This window comes from Myxocyprinus asiaticus, chromosome 12 (assembly GCF_019703515.2).
Source record: "Myxocyprinus asiaticus isolate MX2 ecotype Aquarium Trade chromosome 12, UBuf_Myxa_2, whole genome shotgun sequence".
Lineage (NCBI taxonomy): Eukaryota > Metazoa > Chordata > Actinopteri > Cypriniformes > Catostomidae > Myxocyprinus > Myxocyprinus asiaticus.
Genome location: NC_059355.1, coordinates 48488282 through 48505246, shown reverse-complemented (window position 1 = coordinate 48505246; position 16965 = coordinate 48488282). Strand labels below are relative to the sequence as shown.

General features: G+C 45.3%; 1 protein-coding gene across 1 annotated transcript in view; it reads left to right on the top strand.

The window, feature by feature from the left end:
- The window catches only part of LOC127449602 (solute carrier family 12 member 5-like), a 153584-nt gene that overhangs the window by 60934 nt on the left and 75685 nt on the right, over positions 1–16965 (top strand). Inside the window, exons 2-3 of the mRNA XM_051713137.1 lie at positions 7093–7187; positions 8705–8836. Coding sequence (XP_051569097.1) covers positions 7093–7187; positions 8705–8836 — 227 coding nt within the window. The remainder of the gene's footprint in view (positions 1–7092; positions 7188–8704; positions 8837–16965) is intronic.

Here is a 16965-nt window from a genome sequence, read left to right as displayed (position 1 = left end):
GAAGTGATCTCTGTGGAAATCCAGTGAGAATTGGATGAGGAACCTGTAATCAGCACTTTGATTTTTCTAAGCAGGAGCGCAGAGGTTAGGTGAACTAGTTGCGTTCATGAAATATCACTAACAACACTAATGTCAGATAAAAAGCTAATGTGGTTTCAAGGAATTACATTATTGGTTCACTCTGTGTCTTGGAAAATCAACCGCAAATGTTTGAGTTTGTTTTTTTTATAATGGAAAAACCTTTAGAGCTTTGCAGGACAAATTAATATTGATGTGTGCTGTAACAACATCATCCTGACATACTGTACTTGCACGTGGATAATTGACAAGTAACATGTCCATGAGATAGATAGATAGATAGATAGATAGACAGACAGAAAAACAGACAGACGGACGGACGGACAGACATTTGACATGTTAAGCCAATCGGCTTGCATGGTGTAAGCTGATTTGTCCTTTGACATGTAATCTGGTAGCCAATCAACTTGTGTCTCTCTCTTTGTCTAACATTTAAATTGCTCAGTTTGCAAGTAAGCTAGTTTCACTGCAGTGTCCTACAAGGGTTTTTTTCTCTGAAAATGCTATGTACTCAGATATATTGCTGGGGTTGTTCTTCTATCAGCTTGCATGGTAAGGTCTGCTTTTGGCCATGACACATAGAAGCGCGTCTTTAACAAGGTAAGCCTTAGCCAAATCTGGCTGGCACACATCTCTGCCTTAGGTCATTAGATTAAATAAATCCACACATAACGAGTCCAAGTCACTAGTTAAATAATCTCTGTGCTTTTCTGGTTCAGATAAACATTATGATTTAGGACACTAGCAGTTGAAGCCATTGGCCAAGCAGGCTCAGGCACACATCTAATTTATTTCATTAGTGTTACGCCATTTATTCGTTTGGCCAGTTCCCTTCTTTGTTGAGGGATTGTTTGTAATGTCTATTTGAGCAGCAGCATGTTCATACATGCACAATGCACCATGTCTTGCATTTTGTCTAATTGTGCAGCAGCAGCAGCATGTCCACATGCTTAACTCAGTATGTCTGTGTATTGTCTAGCAGTAGCAAGTCTTCGTAATTGCTCTGCAGCAGTAGCATAGCAGATCTAGTCCACAAAGACCAAAGTCCTATCAATATGTCCGTGATGAGTCTCTTGCTCTCTTTGTGAAAGAGGAAGCGGGAGCCAGATAAACAATCCATATGAGTCTTTATTTTTAATACATTTTCCATACAACACACAACAGGTCTTGCTTTTCAGCAACCAATGCACACACACACGAACTCGGCTGCGTGCATCTCTCTCTCCCCTCCGGCGATCTGGACTGCCCTTTTATCCTTCTCCAGCTCTCACTGCAACACAAAACAGCTGTTAGAGATAATTTCCCACAGGTGTCAATCCTTACCACTCTTCCTCTCCCGGCCTCGGTCTCCACAGACGTCGCTCAGCCACACCCCCATCACCAAAATGTCATACCTGCATTAACATGCTAAATCTTTCCGAGAGTTTTCAAGACTGAAATTATGTCAAATCAATCATTCTAAATCAAAAGGCTGTTTGTTTGCAGAATACTTCTTTAAAGTTGATGTGTGAGGGAATCTGGAGACCCAGTCACCACTTGTCTCGAACTCTATGATCCAGATCATTAAAATAGCTGCCCTCTGATCCAAAATCCCATGTGACTGAATCCACTATCAGCCATCATACTGTGCACATACATGTCATCTCACAGAGCCCACACCTGTATATCCATCTTCAAACATCGCAGCTACTTTTATTGAGAGAGGATGACTAAAATGTAATCTTTAGTTTATCGTCTTTTTTGTAAATACATAAATAGTTTGATGACATGCTCTTGGAAGCCAACAACTAGCCAATAACACATTGTGGTTTAGACAAACCACACTTTATCCTTGTTGAAAGTGAACCTGTATTAAATGTAGTCTGGGTCATATTTTCTTTCACCTATAGTATTGTTTTATTTCATGGTTTTTGAGGATGAGCACATGTCACACAACATGTCCATGTTGGCATTTGTCTAATTTGATTAGCTTCTTCCAAGTAACAGATTAATTTGTGCCGAAATATTGTAGAGTTTAGATGCATATACTGTAATTTGACGTTAACAACACGTTGGGAAGCGTTTCCTCTTTTAAATGTTTTTGCATTGTTTTTCCCTGTTGACTGCAAGCCTATCAAAACAGACTTGGCACCCATTTTTTTGTAGGACATGTTCCTGGATCAACATTCTTATCAGCAGGTCATACCCTCAACCTTAACCCCGCCCCTGAAATCAGAGGTCAGTGTTGGTCAATAGGAATGTTGTTTCAAGAACAAAAATGGATGCTGATCCAAGAACATGAAAAGTTCTTAATATGTAAAGCTCTGAAAGTTTTACTGTGAGTTCTGGGGCGTCTGCTGATGGAGGGAACGAGACAGTGTGTCTATGTAGTGACACTAGGGGTTGCCCTTGGGAGCCCCAAACACCTCAGATCTTTGAGAAAAGGCCAGTGAGAATTGGCGAGTGGAATTTGCATGCCACTTCCCTGGACATACGGGTATAAAAGGAGCTGGCTCACAATCACTCATTCAGGTTTTGTGCTGAGGAGCCGAGACAGGGTCCCGGCCATTTCAGTGGGTAGTACAGCGTTGTGGCAGGGAGTAACCGAGACATTCCCCTTCTGTCACTCACTCTACGATGTGTCGATGTAGTGACACTAGGGGTCCCTATACGAAACGCGACAGAGAGGGCTCTGTCGAAGGGAGATGCTGGTCTGCCGGCAGGGAGACCGTACTGCGGAAAATACATCATAGGGGGTTACCGGAGTAACCGGCACCTGTGGAGCACCTAACTCAGTAAGGGCATATTAGCACACGTACTGGTTCTGGCTGTGAATTCCTCCGCTGAATTCGCGAGCCACTGGGCTAGGGAGGAAGGACATCCAGGGTTCACGGGTTCGTGACTCGCATGGGAAAAGAAGCGCACATCTTCGCCTCTTTGGAGGGGAAAGGTGCTATATGCAAGCGATACATCTGACCAGCTGTCCATATTCCCGAACTTACCTGTTAATACCTGACAGAACACGGGATGAAACCGGCTCAACCTGGAGATTGTAAAATCTCACGAAAGTATTGGGTGTCGCCCAGCCCGCTGCCCTGCAGATGTCTGTTAGAGAGGTGCCATGGGCCAGTGCCCATGAGGATGCCAGACTCCTTGTGGAGTGTGCTTGTATTCCCGAAGGGGCGGGCACGGCCTGGGCCTGGTATGCCATAGTGATGGCATCCACGATCCAGTGGGCAAGCCTCTGTTTGGAGACAGCGTTCCCTTTCCACTGTCCGCCAAAGCAGACAAAGAGCTGCTCAGAGCATCTAAAGCTCTGTGTGCGATCCAAGTAGATGCACTAAGTATGCACCGGACACAGCAATGACAGGGCTGGGTCTGCCTCCTCCTGGGGCAGGGCTTGCAGGTTCACCACCTGATCCCTGAAGGGAGTTGTGGGAACCTTGGGCACATAGCCCGGCTGGGGTCTCAGGATTACGTGAGAGTCAATCGGACCGAACTCCAGGCAGGTATCGCTGACAGAGAACGCTTGCAGGTCCCCGACCCTCTTGAATCAGGAGGGCCGTCTTCAAGGAGAGGGCTTTCAACTTGACTGACTCTAGCGGCTCAAAGGGGGCTCCGCGAAGGCCCAGGAGGACCACGGAGAGATCCCATGAAGGGAACAGGCATGGCCTAGGAGGATTCAGCCTCCGGGCGCCTCCCAGGAACCTGATGATCAGGTCGTGCTTCCCTAAGGACTTACCGTCCACTTTATCATGGTGTGCCGCTATGACAGCCACATACACCTTCAAGGTGGAGGGGGACAGCCATTCCTTCAGCCTCTACTGCAGGAAGGAAAGCACTGACCCGACTGCGCATCTCTGAGGGTCTTCAGCTCGGGAAGAACACCAATTTGCGAACCGACGCCACTTCAGGGTATAAAGCTGCAGATGGTGCCCCGTCCCTGAGAAAGAATGTTCTTCCTCAGGGGAATTCGCCCGGGTGGGAGGGGTCTGTCGTGAGGAGCGTGAGGTCTGAGAACCAAGTCTGGTTGGGCCAATACGGGGCCACGAGGGTGACCTGCTCCTCGTCCTCCCTGACCTTGCACAGGGTCTGTGCAAGTAGGCTCACTGGGGGGAATGCATACTTGCGCAGCCAGTGCTGTGTGCCAGCATGTCTGGGCTGAGGGGGACCCCTGTTGGAGAATACCAGAGCGGGCAGTGGGAGGTTTCTCGGGAGGCAAATAGTTCACTTGTTCTTTGCCGAACCGACTCCAAATCAGCTGGATCACCTGGGGGTGGAGTCTCCACTCTTCCCTGAGTATCACCTGCCATGACAGTGCGTCCGCTGTGGCATTGAGGTTGCCTGGGATGTGAGTGGCCCGCAGCGACCTCAGTCGCCACTGACTCCATAGGAGGAGATGGCAGGCGAGTTGCTACATGCGACGTGAGCGTAAGCTGCCATGGCGATTTATATATGCTATTGTCACTGTGTTGTCCATCCGGACCAACACATGCTTGCCCCGGATCAACGGCAAAAGCCTCCGCAGGGCGAGCAATACTGCCAGTAACTCGAGGCAGTTGATGTGCCAACACAGTTGCGGTCCTGTCCAGGTGGCATCTGTCGTAATGACGATGCACCTGGACACTTGCTGTAGGGGAACTCCTGCCTATAGATATGCAAGGTCTGTCCAAGGGCTGAACAAGTGTCGGCAGATCGGCATGATGGCCATGCGATGCGTGCCGTGGCGCCATGCCCATCTCGGGACTCGAGTCTGAAGCCAGTGCTGAAGCGGTCTCATATGCATCAACCCTAGTGGCGTGACCAGCGCCATATGCCCCAGGAGCCTCTGAAAGTGTTTCAGTGGAACCGCTGTTCTCTGCTTGAACGACTTCAGGCAGTTCAGCACCGACCGTGCGCGCTCGCTCGTGAGGCGCGCTATCATCAAGACTGAGTCTAACTCCATGCCGAGAAAAGATATGCCCTGAACCGGGGTCAGCGACGGGGGAGGAGGGACTTTTTGACCGTCCTCGTAGTCCATCACAACCACCTGGCCGTGCTTGTGAGTGTGATGCGACCGGATGCATGAAGGCGGGTGGCGTCTAAGTCGCAGCTGCTCAGTGCCCGGTTGCCGTGATAACGGCGGTCGTAAACCCTGGCTGTGTGACCCAGGGAGTGAGGAAACTGCTCTTTTGAGAATGTGGGTACCGCAGCCCGTTCGGGGTGCGATGAACTTAAAAGAAAAGGAAACCAAGGATTTACCTCCTGGCCCTCCAATGGGGGATGGAGTGGTCTGGATACCAGCTCCGAGTTTGCAGCAGACATCTCGCTCCCTGGGTCGTCCATCTCAGAAGCACTTAGGAGATGTCCTATGCCGGCCCGTGAAGCGGGGAGGCATCAGCTTCCTGTGTGGGGCTCTACGCTGGGGCCGAGAACTGGGCTCGGGCTGAGGCAGAGCCACCTGGGCTTTCGCCGCCACAGGGGGACGCCCTCGGCAAGCAGACGGATACGGGATCTTGAGCCACGCTGGGGCAAGATGTGTTGTATAGCCTCCATCTGCTTCCTCACTGCCGAGAACTGCTGGGTGAATTCCTCGACAGTGTCACCGAATAGGCCGATCTGGGAGATGGGGGTGTTGAAAAAGCGAACCTTGTCCGCATCCCTCATCTCAACCAGATTCAGCAACAGGTGGTGTTCCTGGACCACGAGGGTGGACATCGCCTGCCTGAGTGCTCGTGCCATGACCTTCATCGCCAGAAATGACAGAAGTGATTGCAATTGTGACGGCTTTGGCCGTCAGAGAAGATGTCGTCCTACAAGCCTTGGAAGGGAGTGCCGGGCGATCCCGCCAGGTGGCTGCGCTTTGCGGGCACAGGTGCACCATAACTGCCTTATCCACCTGAGGGATCTCCGTATACCCGTGGGCTGGCTCGCCATCAAGGGTAGTGAGAGCGGACGAGCTGGGAGGTCAGTTTCGGGCAGAAAAAGGTGCCCTTCACAACCTCATCAGCTCGTCGTGCACTTCCGGGAAGAAAGGGACCGGGGGGGCATGGCTTTGAGCAGCGCCCCGAACCCAGGAACCAATCATCTAGCCGCGAGGGCTCAGGGGAGGGTGGAAGGTTCCACTCCAACCCGACACACGTGGCCCAAAGGTGGCAGCCCAGTTGAGTCCTCACCGTCTGACATCGTCAGTACACTCTCCGATGCAGCAATCAAGCACTCATCCTGCAACGGAGCTCCGAAAGGGACACTAAGCTGGCCCTGGGGCGAGCTGGTCTCCTCTCGGAACTCGCCGGGGCAAACAAGTGTGCTGGGGAATGGGAGCTCCGCGGGAAGCCCCCAAACGCCTCCAGCGCCAGCCGGGCCGGCCTCGTACCCGGAGGTAAAAGGCGAGGCGCGGGGGGCGGCTAGAGTGGCTTTCCCCCGGAAGAAGGAAAGCCACGACCGCAACGTTGGCATGGTCATATTCTCGCAATGAAAACATGAACCATCCACAAACGCTGCCTCAGTGTGATCGCTTCCCAGACATGTGAGGCAGCGCCTGTGGCCGTCAGAAGTGGAGAGATAGCAACCGCATCCAGGAATCACACAAAGACGGAAAGGCATCTTTATAAAGACGCGTCTTTAAAAAGACTTTCAATGTCAATGTGTGTGCTCTAATAGAGAAAACATACACTTGAGCAGGAATATACACTCTTTTAGCGCTGTCGAAGCGCCCAGGGGCAAAATCTCCACACAGAAGGAGACAAAGCCACTGGAAATGCACCGTATATACAACAGCATACGCTTCTTAAAGGTGAATGGAACAGCAGTAGTATTCAGCTCGCTGATAGTACAACCGCTCAGCTCCGAAGAAAAAATCTGAATGAGTGGTTGCGAGCCAGCTCCATTTTTTCCCTTATGTCCAGGGGAGTGGCATGCAAATTCCTTTTCTCAAAGATCTGAGGTGCTTGGGGCTCCCAAGGGCAACCCCTAGTGTCACTACATCGACACAACTTCGATTAAGTGACAGAAGGGGAATGGTATATTTGGTTATTTGTTGTTGTTTTCTAACAGGAGATGGACAACCCAAGGAGAGCAGTCCTTTCATCAACAGTACCGACCCCGAGAAGAACCAGCAATATGATGGCAAGAACATGGCCCTGTTTGAGGTACACACACACACACACACACGTTGGGGATTTTCCATTGACGTATACTCAGCACCAAAACCTTTCTGTATTTTTATATATTTATTAAGACATTATTTATTACAGTTATTAAGCCGTTTCCTTCGTGAAGATTATTGGCTGCTCCCCACAATGTCAGAGATTTCAGGTTATACTCTCCTTGTGCAGACATTTAGTCCCCACAATGTTGGCAAAACCTGACCCACACACACACACAAACATACACTTATTTACTTAGCTACCTAAATGGGAATATACCATAAACATTAGTTGTTTTTATATAAAGCTAATTATATTTACTATAGATTTACCCGAACCTTAACCCTAATAGAAAACATTTAGCATTATTTTATAATAAACAAAAAACATCAACAGTATTTACTTTTATTAAACATTATTTTTGAAAATTAAGAACCTTCTGGGATGTTCCCAAAGTGAGATTTTGTCAGATTTAGCTCACTACTGGAGACAAATTTGTTCCCAAACTATAGCTCTAGTACGTACACACACACACACACACACACACACACACAAACTCTAGTGGTTAATAGAAAAAATGGGTCCGACAGTAATTAATAAGGATAATTAGCGTTTGAAGGGCAGGAAGTCCCCAGCACACTCTGGAGGTGGATGAACAGCATTTTTCAGAATCCTTCAGTCTATCGGACATACTGGAAAAGAAGAAATGTACATGTAAACATTGCATTGCAGTGGACATATTCACCATAGGGACAAAAAAAAATTTTTTTGCCCTGAAATTTATATCAGTAAATGATGATATATGAAATATTTAAATAAATTATTAAATAAATTATTAAATTTATAATAAACTATGAAATTATTAATATAATCATTAAATCACTAAATAAATCAACAAATCCCTCTTGTATTTAATTTTATAACATTTCAGTTATTCTATAAACAAATGAGTCTTCATTGTGAATGGATCAGTCAATGTGAGCCCACTCTGAACTTTCTGCATCACAAACCTGGGCGAATAGGTTTGTGATGAAGAAAGTTCAGAGTGGGCTCACATTGACTGATCCAATCACAATGAAGGCTTATTTGTTTATAGAATAAAGTTTTTTTTAAAAAGTTGTAGTTCACCCAAAAATGAAAATTCTCTCATTAGTCACTTACCCTGATGCCTTTTTTCAGCAGAACATTTATCATTAGAACATTAGTTACATTTTTCATTAATAATAATCGGAATAAACAATTCTTCTGGCAGTTAATGTAATTCATGATCCTAACTGTAGGAGTTTAAACTTTGCAAATTAATATAGAATGTGCATTCACATGTGTGCATTTATTGGCAGTTTATATCATCAAACGTGGCTTACCAAAAAAGTCAAAACATTCAGGTTTATGAAAATAGTTTTACTGTAATATATTAAAAACACAATTACAGTATTGAAAATCTAATAAGAATCCCCTCTGGAAATCATGAGAATTAAATTGTCTAACTTTTATTCTAAATATGTGTTTGTATTGTGTAGGAGGAGATGGACACAAGTCCAATGGTATCGTCTCTCCTCAGCAGCCTCGCCAACTATTCCAACCTGCCGCAGGGCAGTAAAGAGCACGAGGAGGCGGAAAACAACGAAGGATCACGCAAGAAGCCTATAAAGGTACTTCAAACACACAAAAACAAACATACACAATTCTACGTACACAAAAAGCAATGGCTAGGCCTACTGCGCATGTTGGGTTACACATTTTCGAAGGGTTCTTGTTTGGTATCAAAAAACAGTGGTGTAAATTAATTGGCTCTTGGTTGGGACTCAAACCCATGGGTAAATGACATCTCTCAGCACTGTCTTGCACTGTTGACCCTCGCCATCCCAAAGAGAGCGTGCTCATTAGAGAGCCACTGCCGACAGATTCTTAACCTCCTTCATGGCATTGGTGTCTCACAATCTCGCTGTGTTCAAATTTGTGTGACTGTAATGATTGCAGGAATGAGGCGAGAGATAAAGGATCTAGATGCAGGCTTTTTACTAAAAACTTTATTAAAAATAAATAAACAAAGAAACTCCTCCTCCTCTTCTTCTGGATGGCTGGAAGCACTGATGTGGGAACGGCCTCCATGGTCAAGGGCACTAGCTCTGGGACGGTCAGGCTTCAGGCGCAGGCTCTGGGACGGTCGAGGCTTCAGGCGGCGGCTCTGGGACAGTCGAGGCTTCAGGCGCCGGCTCTGGGACGGTCGAGGCTTCAGGCGCCGGCTCTGGGACGGTCGAGGCTTCAGGCACCGGCTCTGGGACGGTCGAGGCTTAAGGCGGCGGCTCTGGGACGGTCGAGGCTTCAGGCGCCGGCTCTGGGACGGTCGAGGCTTCAGGCGCCGGCTCTGGGACGGTCGAGGCTTCAGGCGCCGGCTCTGGGACGGTCGAGGCTTCAGGCACCGGCTCTGGGACGGTCGAGGCTTCAGGTGCTGGCTCGTGGACTGTGGCAGGCGTGTGCACTGGCTCGTGGACCGTGGCAGGCGTGGGTGATGGCTCATGGACCGTGGCAGGCATGAGCGCTGACAACATCAAGGGATTTATGTCATACCCCACAGTGTAAGGAGAGAATGTGAGCCTCAAGGCATAATCAATGAATTCCATCAGGGAAAGTTCACATCTGCCTCCAGGCAAACAGGATTTCACAGGCTCGTTGAGTCCAAAACAATAACAGTCTTTTAACGCAATGTCTCCCCAATTGAAAATCTGGACGAGACTGCAGAAACCTCAGTATACTGCTCGATGGTATCGCCACCTTGTTTGAGAGACATTAATTGAAAAGCCGCTAGATCCATAGTGATAGTCAGTTGTTCTGTAACAATTGTAGGAATGAGTTGAGAGAAAAAGGATTTAGATGCAGGTTTTTTAATAAATAATCATAAAGAAACTCAAACATGAAAATAGAACAAACCGTTACATCCATGAATGGAAAACAACTGACAATATACAGGGGAACACAGGACTAAATACACAGGGGACATATGATGAAATGAGGGACACCTGACACTAATGAACACAAGAACCAATGAACAAAGACCATGAAAAAGAACTACAAATCCCATAAACAAATGAAAGACACAAAATGAAAAATAAACATACATACACCCTGGTGGTCGCCCGGGTAATCCTTACAGTGACTATATAAAGAATCTACTTTAAAACTGTAACTTGCCAAAGCTACAAGCAAATCATTATTTAAACTACTGGGCTTTTGAAAAAGTACACTAGTTGGCTACATTACAATGACACAAGGAGGAGCTCTATTTTGGTAACTGCATCAAATGTAACCACATAAATCAATAAAACTAAAAACAGTAAATTTAAAACATAGGAATTTGCTTCCATTGTGAGTACCTCACTGTAACATCGATTTTTTCTTTTTTTTAAGAAAAGGAGGGACGAGTCAAAATTTATTTTTGTATTAATCAACATTATGCCACAAATGCTGTCAATTGAGCTTAACTTGTATTGAACCTGAAATATTTATTTTATGCTGATAAAAAGACATTTATACTGTAGAGTAACCGCAATCCTCTGTTTGTTGTGAGCGACACGTCTAGACCCAACAAGACAACACTGACTCAACCAATGGTGTGAGTTTGGGGCGGGACTATCTGTTAGTTCGACCAATGGCAGATGAAGGGTGCATTGAGAAAGCTGTTTCCAAATATTGTTCATTTTTGCAATTCCATTTGGTAGAAAATAGAAATGTAGGTAGTGGTGTAGAAATTTCTTCAGCTTTAAGTATAGACTTAGGTTTTTTAACGTAAATGTTAGAGTGAACTAAAAAGTTTTTTTTTTTCAAGTGTTGCATGAACATAGAGTGAGTTTTACTTGAATGTAAATATGAATCAATTCCGTTAGCTGAGGCTGACTATAATTCTAACGGAGAGAGAACAATGAGAGTAAAACAGAGAACCGAGAGACGGAATTGGATTTGTCCTCTCGACACAATTAAGAGAAGAGTGATAATCTTCGTCTCGCTTCACTCTGCGACTTAAACTTAATTACCTCGCCTCACAAAGCAGCTGCACTCCAATCAGCCTCCGTTTTGAGAGGGTCAGTCCACACATCTGCAACACACACACACACACACACACACACACACACAATCTACACTCATTCGCAGGGGTCCACTTATTACCAATCACATCTAGTCCAATCACATGGTCAACCGATGTGTGTGAAACTCTCTCTGAGTTTCTTCAACTATGAGCTGTATAGTTGAAAACGTCCTGCTTACTTTCGTAACCTCTGTTCCCTGATGGAGGGAACGAGACGTTGTGTCAATGTAGTGACACTAGGGGTCACTCTTGGGAGCCCCAAACACCTCTGCTTTTTGAAAAAAGGCCAACGGGAATTGGCGAGTGGAATTTGCATGCCACTCCCCCGGACATACGGGTATAAAAAATCAAAAAATCAAATCACATTTATTGTCACACAGCCATATACACAAGTGCAATGGTGTGTGAAATTCTTGGGTGCAGTTCCGATCAATATAGCAGTCGTGACAGTGATGAGACATATACCAATTTACAATAACATCAAATTAACACAACACAATTAAAGTCTAATATACACATAATTACACACAACAATATACAAATAATAACATACACTGTACAGTATACAATACGCACAATATAGATACACATTATTCAATAAAAATAAAAAAGTATATATAGTAGTATATATAGAATGTACAGTAGGCTGTATTGTACTGTATTGACATTCAGGCTGTCGGTTGATAGTAGTTGTTAAGAGAGATTGTATATAATAATAATATAATTTAAGACAGTCCGGTGTGAGATATAACAGTACAAGTAATAAAGTGCAGTGCTGATGTATTTTGATCATGGGAGATCAAGAGTTCAAAAGTCTGATTGCTTGGGGGAAGAAGCTATCATTGAGTCGGCTGGTGCGGGTCCTGATGCTCCGATACCGCCTGCCTGATGGTAGCAGTGAGAGCAGCCCATGGCTCGGGTGGCTGGAGTCTCTGATGATCCTCCAAGCTTTTTTCATACACCGCCTTGTATATATTTCCTGGAGGGAGGGAAGCTCACCTCCGATGATGTGTCTGGCAGTTCGCACCACCCTTTGCAGTGCTTTGCGGTTGTGGGCTGTGCTATTGCCGTACCAGGTGGAGATGCAGCCAGTCAGGATGCTCTCTACAGTGCAGGTGTAGAACCGTGTGAGGATGTGGCAGTTCATTCCAAACTTCCTCAGCTGTCTCAGGAAGAAGAGGTGCTGATGAGCCTTCTTCACAACGACTTCAGTGTGGACGGACCATGTGAGTTCCTCAGTGATGTGGACACCCAGGAACTTGAAGCTGCTGACTCTCTCCACTGGTGCTCCATTGATGGTGATGGGACTGTGTTCTCTGTCTTTTCTTCTGAAGTCCACCACAAGCTCCTTTGTCTTACTGACATTGAGGGAGAGGTTGTGCTCCTGACACCAGTGTGTCAGAGTGTGCACCTCCTCTCTGTAGGCTGTTTCATCATTGTCAGTGATCAGACCTACCACCGTCGTGTCATCAGCAAACTTAATGATGGCATTGGAGCTATGTGTTGCCACACAGTCATGTGTGTACAGGGAATACAGGAGTGGGCTGAGAACACAGCCCTGTGGGGCTCCAATGTTGAGGGTCAGTGATGAGGAGATGTTGCTGCCTATTCTAACCACCTGGCGTCTGCTTGACAGGAAGTCCAGGATCCAGCTGCACAGTTTAAGCTGTTTAAGCCCAGAGCCCGGAGTTTCTCATCTAGCTTGGAGGGCACTATGGTGTTGAATGCTGAGCTGTAGTCTACAAACAGCATTCTCACATAAGTGTTCTTTTTTTCTAGGTGGGAGAGAGCAGTGTGTAGTGTAGATGCAATGGCATCATCAGTGGAGCAGTTGTTGCGGTAAGCAAACTGCAATGGGTCAAGTGAGAGAGGCAGCACAGAGCAGATGTAATCTCTGATTAGTCTCTCAAAGCATTTGCTGATGATGGGGGTCAGAGCAACAGGACGCCAGTCATTTAAGCAAGTTATTTTTGATTGCTTTGGAACAGGCACAATGGTGGACATTTTAAAGCATGTACAGACAAAGAGAGGAAAAGGTTGAAAATGTCTGTAAAAACACCAGCCAGCTGGTTCGTGCACGCTCTGATGACACGGCCCGGAATGCCATCTGGGCCCACGGCTTTGCGGATATTCACCCGTCCGAAGGATCGGGTTACATCCGCTACAGAGACAGAGAGTGAACTAACCTCTGTAGCTTCGGCCACGAGAGCAATCTCCGCGAGGGCGGTGTTATTTCCCTCAAAACGAGCATAAAAAGTATTTAGCTCATCCGGGAGAGAGGCAGCGGTGTTCATGGCAGAGTTTTTATTCCCTTTAAAGTCCGTGATAATGTTAATTCCCTGCCACATGCTTCTAGAGTTGGTGGTGTTAAACTGTCCTTCAATCTTGTTCCTGTACTGGTGTTTTGCTGTTCTGATACTGGCTTTTTGCTGTTTTGCTGTTTTTCGGAGGGCATAACTGACTTGTTTATGCTCCTCCGCATTCCCGGAATTGAAAGCGGAGGTCCGCACATTAAGTGCCGCGCGAGCATCGCTATTTATCCATGGCTTCTGGTTCGGATAGATCCATGTTGTTCTGGTTGGAACGACATCCTCCATGCACTTTTTGATGAAACACATTACGCTATCAGCGTAAACCTCGATGTCGTCATCAGAGGCGGACCGGAACATCTCCCAGTCCATGTGATCAAAACAGTCTTGTAGCGTAGAGTCTGATTGGTCCGACCAGCACTGGATCGTTCTGAGGGTGGGTGCTTCCTGTTTCAGTTTCTGCCTGTAAGCGGGCAGAAGCAGAATGGAAGAGTAGTCCGATTTGCAGCCATCCCGGAAGGGAGAGTAGCAATGGTCCAAAACCCGGTCCCCTCGTGTGTTGAAACTAATGTGCTGGTGGCATTTTGGTGCGACTGATTTGAAACTGGCTTCATTAAAGTCCCCGGTCACAATGAACATGGCCTCAGGGTGCGCAGTTTCCTGCTCACTTATACTCCCATACAGTTTCTTGAGTGCCCAGTCTGTGTCGGCTTGTGGTGGGATGTACACAGCAGTGATAATGACCACTGTGAATTCCCTCGGTAGCCAGAATGGTCGACACAGAAGCATGAGAAATTCCAGATCAGGAGAGCAGAAAGACTTCTATTAAAAGGAGCTGGTATGCAACCACTTATTCAGGTTTTGTGCTGAGGAGCCAAGACAAGGTCCCGGCCATTTCAGTGGGTAGGTAAGAGGGACATAACGTCCCATTGGCCTTTTTTCAAAAAGCAGAGGTGTTTGGGGCTCCCAAGAGTGACCCCTAGTGTCACTACATCGACACAACGTCGAGTAAGTGACAGATAGGGAACTCCTTAGAGTGAATACTTTTCACTCTGTCAGTTGTCTATTTAAACGGATAGTTCACCCAAAAATTAACATTCTGTCATCATTTACTCGCCCTCATTTCATTCCAAACCAGTTTGACTTTCTTTTTACTGTGGAACACAAAAGGAGATGTTAGGCAGTATTTTAGTCTCAGTCAACATTCACTCTTATAGCATCTTTTGAAAGTACATTACAATAAATAAAATACTTCTCAGAACACCCAGCGACCATCCACAACACACTTGCATTGTGGCAGTAAGTTTCACATGAGCAAATGCCACTCATATTTTCATTTAAAAAAATGAAAAAATCTAAAATATTTAGCATTTTTTAACATTGTGTTGCTCCATCTGCTTGACTGCTTGTGTTGAGCTGAGATTTCCTACCTGGTCTCATAGAATCACGTTACTATAACTACATTTTTGCTTAATGATTTTTACGTGGCTCGTTGTATCGTGTCAGAAATTACTATCACTAGAGGCGCTACGACAATGACTTTTATATACTTTCACACAAATCACGAGTAAAACGGCAGACTATCAGTTCACAAACACTTACCTTTTACCTTGTTCCTCACACTTTTACTTTTTTTTACTTTTACTTTTGAAGGGGTCGGCAACTTTTTCAACATGGAGTGCCAGTTTTAATTTTCCTTGTTAGTTGCTGAGACGATGCATTTTTTGTTATTTAATACAATTTATTTTTTGTTACAAATTATACAGTATAATAAGCATAATGGTTTGAGTGAAAGGTTTGTGCAAAACTGATGATCCATGTTATCCCTGCATGATTTGTGAATGTTCCACTGAGAAACTTGTGTGATTCAACGGAAGCAAGAAAACCTGACCTTTTTGTACTAAACAAGTTGACACGGCTAATGTCACAAATTTGCTTTGGCTATTTGATTTGTAGCCTAGAATCTTAAATACAATATTTAAATGTAATATAATGAAATTCTTCTTCATTTAGCATTTGCACTACATATTCAACTGCATTTACAAGCTTGTTTGAATGCGATCAGATTGTGATATGCTTGTGATGTAAAGGACAGAGGTACAAGTCCTTAAGAGCACGCAAGTTGAGACGTGAGACAAAAGTGTCATAGAAGCACCACAAAATGACACGATTGCTTCCGCAGTTAGGTTTAGGCTTAAATTTTAGGGTAGGGAGGTCGGTTTTGTTGATTTAAAAATGTGATAGAGCATTAACCTTAAAATCATCATCTGTTTGGGAGAGCATTTAACTCACTTTTAGTGGCACACAGTGGACATTTCACTTCAGAAGTATCGCGATCACCGGCACAATCAAGTTTTTTTTTTTTTTTTTTTTTTTTTTAGATCAGGCTCGTCTTACCACATTGATGTGGGCTGATTTTTCTTTCAAGGGATGTAAGATAAGATATGAGCTAGCTTTTACCTCATAATGAGAGGTTATCAGATGATCTGGGAGGTGACATGTGGTGGTTACAGTCGCCATATGCTCTTTCTGAACCGCTAGCCAACATTTGCTACATTAAAAAACACAGTCTTCTAGGCTCAAACACACAAGCTCAGAGGGAAAAATGCTAATTCATTTCAAGCTGTATGGGGCAGCAGTGTAGAGCAGTTATTTGTATGATTTTAAAATATGCCCTTATACACACAGTAATCGGTGTATGGGCTGACAGTGATATTCACTGGCTGGTTCTTTGCGCTGCCATTGCTGTGCTTTTTAATAATTCACCCGGTCTGAACTAAGACACATAAACACTGTCAGATCCTGTTTGGACAGCCAAGCGAAAGGAGACTGATACATGTTACTCTCTTTTCGTCTCATCTTTCTCTTCTTTACTCGTGTCGTCTCTTTTCTTCTGACTCATTTTGTCTTTTGTCCTCATCTTTTAATGTCTCTTCTCATTTTGTCTCATCTCTACTTGTCTCTTCTCTATCTCACTTGTCTCTTCTGTCCTCTACTCATCTCTCCTCTTCTTTACTCGTCTCTTCTCCTCTCATCTGTACTCCTTTCATCTCTTCTCATCTCTCTTGTTTCTTCTCTTCATGTCTCTTTTTTTCTTGTCTCTTCTCATCTCAACTCTTCTCTTTCTTTCTCGTTTCTTCTCTTCTTGTCTGTTCTCTACTCATTTCCTCTTGTCTCAACCCTTCTCCTCTGTTCTCGTCTTGGCTCTTCTTTTCTTCACCCGTCTCACCTCTTCTGTACTTTTTCTGTGTTATCTTCTTGTCTCTGTCTCTTCGCTTGTCTCTTCTCTTCTGTTCTCTTTCTTACACGTTTCTTATCTCGTCTCTTATCTTCTCGTTTCCTCTAGTCTCGACTCTTCTCTTTTACTCATCTCCTCCCTACTCCTTTC